The following is a 7,732-nucleotide window of genomic DNA, read 5'->3' as shown; positions in this document are numbered from 1 at the left end:
CACTTGACAATTATGAACCCCCGAACCATAAAGCGTTTTAATCAAACTACGGGTCGCGGTGTTGACATGTCTTTCTCGTTATACCAAATTCATCTTACTAGGGGAAACAAGACCGTGGTTGTGTACCAATTCAAGGCTAGTTACCTCCCAGTGACGTTTTTTCTTTTGATAATTGACATACATCCTCACCTTGCACTCGATTTTAGGAAGAACCTCTCTACGCCGTTTATTTTGACTACTCTCGACGACGACACTTTTCCCATAAAGCCTACAAACATATAAACGACCATATATCTCGTTGTCTTTATTACAATGGCTAGCTTGAATTTTAATAGCAAATCCATTTCGTAAAGCATAAGCCCTAAAAAAATGACCGGCCTCATCCACACTTTGAAAAATTTGATTCAAATATGGAACTCCCCCCCCATCAACATTTTCATACAAATTTGCATCCTCTACATTATCATCTTCATCTTCCTCCTCACCCTCAACATTATCACTATCATTTTCAACCTCGTTTGCAACCTCATTTTCATCATTTTCATCTTCAACATCAACCAAATCCTCATCTAAATTAATAAATTCCTCATTTCTATCTACAAAATCATCATCTTCAACATATACAGGGGTTTTAGGTTCTTCACTAGTATTTAAATCATCAAGATGTAAGCTATGATCAATAGACTCTTTTTTTTCATTTTGACATTTATGACGAAACATACGAGCAAATAATTTATCCGCCATGAAAATGTAAAATTTAAGACAAGAAATATATCTTGAATTGACAAAACTACTTAAATTTCTTGATGAAAATGCCCCAAAATCGCCTAAAATGTAAACTTGGAGAGTAGATTTTTTCTTGAAAATTTTGGTGTTTTTTGTGGTGAAATGAGCTGCTGTTGGGATGCTGGGGATAAGGGGACAGGACCCAACTGCGGAAAATTTCCGCGGTCCGTCCAGACCAACCGCTGAAAATTTTCGCGGTCCGGGTACCATCTCACCCGTTAATCCCCCATCCAACGGCCCTTAAACTGTTTGTTAACAACCTAATAATAGCAAACAGTTGCTACAGACCCTTCCCCTTATTATTATATATTATAAATTATAATTTTTATATGTTGTTGATAAGATTTGAATCTTACATTTACTTATATTTTTTTTAAATTATATTATATATTTAATATGTTGTTGATAAGATTCGAATTTGCATACTCTTAAACAAAATCTTTAGAATTACGTACATTTAATGGTTCTTGAAACTTAAATATCTAGCGATTCGAAAATCACCTAACCAACCCGCAGGGAAAAACCCTAATGAGAGTCGGCCGTCATTCATAACTATCATTCATTCTTCACCATCTCCTCCTTTCATCAAATTCACATCCGTCTCATCCATCCTCTCATCCTATTTCCTCCATTTCTAAATCTTTAATTTCTATTACATTAGTTTTCAATAAAATCGAGATCTAAATCTTTTTGGATGTGATATTGTTACCGTAACTATCTTTTTGGGTTGTTGATTGTCTCCAATTTTTGGGTGTATGTATTGTTGCGTTTTTGATTTGTTGTCATGTTGCATTAAGAATGATTTCTACGGTGTATTGGGAGATCGGGGCAACCCGCTTCAAATCTGGAATTGTGGTACTTATCGCGAGAACTCACATCGCACAACAAAAGATTGTTCAATATATGGGGCATCTGTACCCCCAAACCTCAGTTGGTGTAAGTGATGGATATGAACACTAATCCATCATCGGTTTTTTATGTGCGTAGATTAATTGTGATTCTACTATTTTCAATGATAGTGGTGTCGACTATATTGCTCGAGAAATTTTGGTAATCATTTTTGTTATCAAGAATATTTATATTCTATGTGTTAAGCAATCTGAAAATTAAATGGCTATTTGTTTAGCTCGATTTTTGTTTCACAATCAGGTTGTAGTTGTCAGTTTGGGGGTTTGTCCCCACTGTATTCTTATATTTCATATCAATAAAATTTTATTGTTCGTCAAAAAAATATCTAACAATTCGGATTGAATGACCAGATAATTACCGATCAAACTTTCAAGGGTGCCCTTCCACAACCCCTGGTGGTTCTAGGAACCACCTGCCACATTGAGTCATTGCGGCATCGCGTGCAATGCTTCATTGCGGTAGCCGCAATGTCTCAATGCAGCAACTCCATGATTAATATATTTTTCAAAGTTTAATATTAGTTTTATTTGAAATAATTGTAAAATTAATAGATAATAAATATATATAAATAATTTAAATTCCTGTTTAAATTTATAATTTATTTATTTATTGGTTATAATGTTATTATGTTTTTATTTTTTATTTACTATTTATATTAACAAATTCTTTATTTTAAAAAATTATTACTTAAAATTATAAAAGTACAAAACTGCCCGCTTTATTTTTTCTAATTTTTTTTTGTTAAAAACGAATTTTTAAATATTTTTTTCGAACTTATATTTTGATATTTTTGAATTAATATTTTAAACTAAAATTTTAAATTAAATATTGAATTTCAAATTTTTGAGTGAAAAAGTATTTTTTAATTATTTGTTCAAAATAGTATTTTTGAATTTTTATTATAACGGAATATTGTGAGTTTTATCTTTTTTTTTTGAAATTATCATATGAATTTTAAAATTCTTTGTGTGCAAATAATATAAAATTAAATTGAATTATCTATTCGAAATAATAAATAATTACAGTTATTTTAGTTAAAAATAAATAATATTATGAACTAGAAAACCTTATTTTCGAATATCAATATTATTTTCAACCTTATTTTTTGTGCCAATATTAAATCAAATTCTTATTTTTCGAGTTAAAATTTTTAATTCAATTATATTTTCTAATATCAATATTAATCAGGTAAAATTATATATTCAAAATAATATTAGTAATAGTCATATGTTTTTTTGTGAAATCAATATCATTTTTTGTGCCAATATTAATAAAAATTGACCGGTCAGACATTGAGGAGTTTGACCGATCAACGTTGCGGCGGAACAAGTTGTTGATTTGAAGCATTGCGGTAGGGGTTCCTGCCGCAACGTGTAACTGCGGCAGATCAGTCAACAGTCTCCCCCTTAACTTTCGCAACATATTTTTTCGTGTCTAAAATTAATTTATAGTAAAGGAATATAATGCTAAAAATTGAAAGAACTCAGCTACCAGATTGTTAAACATTTTTTCGTAATAAATAAAAAAAATATTCTCTGCCATCTACAACATTATTTCACTGCGGCAAGTGGCAAGTGCAATGAAACATTGCGGTAAGTGGTTCTTTAACCATCAGCCGCAATATTTTATATATGTTGGGGCTGGGCCGAACACCTCCCGCAATGACGCATTGCAGGAGGGATTTTTTATTATTATTTTGTCCTCATTTATTTTTTGAAAATTAAAAATTGTTTATAAAAAATATTCAATTCATCATAACTTCATTAAACCGTACAAATGTGTTATTATACATAATTTTGACATATTTAAAATTTAAATTAAAATAGTTTGATTAGAATTTACTCAAAAAAGTTTTAGAAAAATAAGGTATGATTGTTTATTGATCGAAAGGTGTCGTATTCGGAAGACGATGAAGACGACACCTTTCGATCAATAAACAATTTTAGCAATACTCCATTCATATATTTCAGTTACTATCTTCAGTTTTTTATTTTTTCATTAAAACTAATATTTTAATTATTTTTTCGATTATATATCTAATTTATTTTTAAATTTTTAACTCATTATACCCTTGATAATAAATGGGAAGTAGTAATAAAATTAAAAAATATAGAACAAATGGTTGTTAAAATTAATTATATATTTTCTAACTCCGTTATTATCGAAAAAAATTAATTCATTAAAATATGATTTTTTATTATTTTAGAAATTAAATCAAAACAGCCTCCTGCCGCATTGTTTCATTGCGAGAGGTACTTCCTCCAATATCTCATTGCGGGAGGTCTACGTAATGAAACAATACGGGCATGTGATGGTTATTACAACCACCCGGGGTTGTGGACCAAAATCCAACTTTCAATATTTCGTGTTTAAAATAATAGTATAATTATAAATAGATAGATTACATTTACACCATGTTCCCGTTCAAACGGTTCAGGCCCAAGAGATGTTGTGAGGATTACAGTTTGAGCTATTTTGTTTCTGGCAATTGGGTTGGTCTTCTCTACCAACACTTTGTTTTGGATGTAACCCAACAAAATAGAAAGTTGGGCCGTTGAAATTTTAAGAAAGTGCCCAATAGCCCGTGGTTTGAATTTTGTCGAGCGTATGCAGGGAAAAGGGATGAAAATGCAAGAAAGGTTAAGACGGTAGCAAAGTCAAAAAGTTGTAGGATTAATATTACAGTTTTCCTATGGTGAATAATCTCTTAGGTTAGAGGTGACATTTTCTATTGATGCTTGCTAATGAGGACATTTGGACAGTATTTGTTAGATAGTGCAGTTTACATAAATAAAATAAATAAAATAAGTGATGACAACCAACATGACAGGTTGATAAACTGAGTATCCAGGATGGACCAGATCTGAGGTTAAGCTCATCATCTAAACATACATAGTAACTGTAAACTATAATTACTTGAAGTACAGAGTCTGTTGTAAGAGATGGCAGTTAGCCGGAAAATATCAGCAGCTTCTGCCAGGGCCCACACCAGAAAATCACATAACTCAGCTTCTACTTTTCTACTTCCTTCAGGTCCTCTCTCTTCCTCCCTCTTCATTCCCTGCTGGCTGCTAGCTGCTAGCTGCTTTTACTATTAACTATTCCTTTTTTTTTTTTAAATAATTATAAATTGATACATTCAACAATTTCACCACATATGTAATTATGTAATTATAATTGATGATGATGATGATGATAGCATGAATCCCATGGTATTAGTATGTCACCTCAGAATTACACTCTATTGTATACTTCTATGTTTTGCGTGAATCATATATTGGGAACTTATTGTTGTTTGTTTCAAGTAGGATGGTTAGGTTGTAGTTGATTACTTGATGGTATGCAAATGAAAGATATTATGCAACTTAAGAAGATTGTGTTGTTTCATATATTCATATAAATTGAAACTAGTCTTTGTTTCAGGACAGGATTTATATATATGAGAGGCCTCTTGTATAATGGAATGACTAAATTGAAGTTTAAGATTCCTTTACTAATTCATCATAATAAAATATTCAATTATGTCGTCGGAGTAGTATTCAGCATTTCCAGCTACCTCTTTTCAACTTAAACCAATATTACAGGATTAGTCAAAACGTCACTACTGGTCCTTCTTGTCGGTTTTTTGGCATGGGGTTATCAAGCAATTATACCACCTCCACCGAAGATATGTGGCTCATCAGATGGCCCTCCTGTCACGGCATCTAGAATTAAACTCAAGGATGGTAGACATTTGGCCTACAATGAATATGGTGTTTCAAAAGATGTTGCCAAGTATAAAATAGTGTACGTCCACGGGTTCGATTCTTGCAGATATGATGCTGTTTCTGCCATTACCCTTACTCAGGTACTGATTTCTGATTAACTTGTCCAACTTTTGAGGTTTTTTAGCACTTTTTTATGATATTTGAAGTTAGCATGTTCATAATTACAATTATTATACTTAGCAAATAAAAATAATTACAATTATTATGGGCGACAGGATGTCATTGAAGAATTGGGAATATACATTGTTTCGTTTGATCGTCCTGGCTATGGAGAGAGTGATCCTAATCCAAATCAAACAGTAAAGAGTGTATCTTTGGATATTGAAGAGCTTGCTGATCAGTTAGGACTTGGAACAAAATTTTATGTGATTGGATTTTCATTGGGTGGACAAATTGTTTGGTCCTGCCTCAAGTATATTCCTCACAGGTACTATCTACTATCTAGCCTTCTTGAATTACGACATTGATAATTAGGACTGCCTTTTTTGTCAGCTTTTATCATTTATCTGGTTAAGCAACTTTGGTTATTTGCATTAGCAATGTATATAGAGTACACTGTAGGAAAATCTCATACTTTCATCTTACGGGGAATTCTTGTAATGGTAAAAGGTTAGCAGGAGCAACACTTATAGCTCCAGCAGTTAATTACTGGTGGCCTGGTTTCCCCTCAAATTTATCCGGTGAAGCATTCCACCAGCAATTTCCTGAGGACCAGTGGTCACTTCGAGTTGCTCACCACGCCCAGTGGCTTACATATTGGTGGAACACCCAGAATTGGTTTCCATCTCTTACTCTTATAGCTCAAAGCCCTGTTGTCCTTTCACGCCAAGACTTGGAACTTGTGCCTGTGTTTTCTACGACGAAGAGAAAGGAATACGAGGTATTTATTCTGTCAATTTTCGTGCATCCCATTTTTGTATTTCATACTTAAAGGCATTTTCTTATGATTTCATGCTAATTGTTCAGATATGGTAGATTTTTTCTCTTAGAAGCTCCCTATATTTTCTGGTAGCCTTCTGTTCTCGCTTAAGAAAAAGTCAACCACATTATATTCAATTGCAATTTAATCTGTACTTGCTAGTGTGTACAGTTGTACATTTTTTTGTAAAAATGTAATGAGAACAGAGTTTTTATTGATGACATTTTTTTTGGCTTGGACTATTGGCAGAGGACCTTAGACTCATTGGTTAGCTTGAGAAGCAGTCAGTGATTTTTAATAACATTATTATGAACTTTATTGAGAAACTATAGCTGATGATACTCATTTAGGAAAGGAGAAATGGACATATATAAACAAATAAATAAAAAGAGAACACTGCTTATAAGCTGCAATACAGCTTAGTTTTGCAAATGCTTATAATTAGCCCTATTGTAACAATGCATTTTTTCTATTAACTCTGTTTTTGGTTTCCACAGGCACAGGTAAGACAACAAGGAGAATATGAGTCTCTTCACCGTGATTTGATTATTGGTTTTGGAAACTGGGAATTTGATCCCATGGAGCTAAAGAATCCATTCCCAAGCAACGAAGTTGCTGTGAATCTATGGCAAGGCGACGAAGATAAGGTTGTTCCTGTCAAACTGCAACAATACATTGTCCAAAGGCTACCCTGGATTCATTATCATGAAGTTGCAGGGGCAGGCCATATGTTCCCTTTTTCTAAAGGAATGGGCGATGCAATCATCAAGGCACTTTTAATCGGAGAAAATTCCATTTCATAGAAGGAAGAAGAAACTATGCTACAAAAGGGTGTCTCCACTTCAATTTGGTTGGTAACTGGGTTTTTGAAAGTAGTGGTAACATAGATTGAAATATGTTTTTCACATGGAAGGACCAAAGATAACAGCAATTCAAGGGGCCACCTAGTTTATAATTGAGATTGAATTTTTTATCAACATCACCATAATATTAACTACTGTGGTATGTAAAAAGCTACGCACCTTTTAAACGATAAGTGCCACACTTTTTCCTAGGGCTTTCACTTCTTGTCTACAGCAGTTCAATAGAAAATTGTTGGGCCGGTTTTAATCTAAACAGGCTTAGGTTTTTATTTGTCTGATTAGTAATAAACCAATGGTATTTGTTACCGTTGGAGAGTTTGATTTAGTCTAGGAAGTTAGTTATGTTTAGGAAGTTAGTGGAGATAAAACAGGAGATTTGAACCTGTTTTATAGGAGTGTGTGGTTTTTCCTCTTATATGTATTTTGCAGTAGTAGTTTTAAAAAGTAATAAAACCAGAGAACTTTCCATATCAGTAATCTATACAATT

General features: G+C 32.8%; 1 protein-coding gene across 1 annotated transcript; it reads left to right on the top strand.

The window, feature by feature from the left end:
- Positions 1–4,462: 4,462 nt before the first annotated feature.
- On the top strand, positions 4,463–7,509 carry LOC141668189 (uncharacterized). Its single transcript, XM_074474925.1, has 5 exons — positions 4,463–4,728; positions 5,280–5,542; positions 5,678–5,889; positions 6,072–6,342; positions 6,879–7,509. Exons 1-5 carry the CDS (start codon positions 4,638–4,640, stop codon positions 7,182–7,184), a joined length of 1,143 nt encoding a protein of 380 aa, XP_074331026.1. The 5' UTR covers positions 4,463–4,637; the 3' UTR covers positions 7,185–7,509.
- Positions 7,510–7,732: the final 223 nt, after the last annotated feature.

This window comes from Apium graveolens, chromosome 6 (genome assembly GCF_009905375.1).
Source record: "Apium graveolens cultivar Ventura chromosome 6, ASM990537v1, whole genome shotgun sequence".
Lineage (NCBI taxonomy): Eukaryota > Viridiplantae > Streptophyta > Magnoliopsida > Apiales > Apiaceae > Apium > Apium graveolens.
The sequence above is the reverse complement of the archived record's forward strand: the minus strand, read 5'-3'. Positions and strand labels throughout refer to the sequence as shown.

Excerpts from the sequence above, each read along its gene's own strand:
- LOC141668189 (XM_074474925.1), top strand. The coding sequence starts at position 4,638 with ATGGCAGTTAGCCGGAAAATATCAGCAGCTTCTGCCAGGGCCCACACC. Across the intron at positions 5,890-6,071 it reads CTCAAGTATATTCCTCACAG|GTTAGCAGGAGCAACACTTA; the intron begins GTACTATCTACT and ends TAATGGTAAAAG. Across the intron at positions 6,343-6,878 it reads CGAAGAGAAAGGAATACGAG|GCACAGGTAAGACAACAAGG; the intron begins GTATTTATTCTG and ends TGGTTTCCACAG.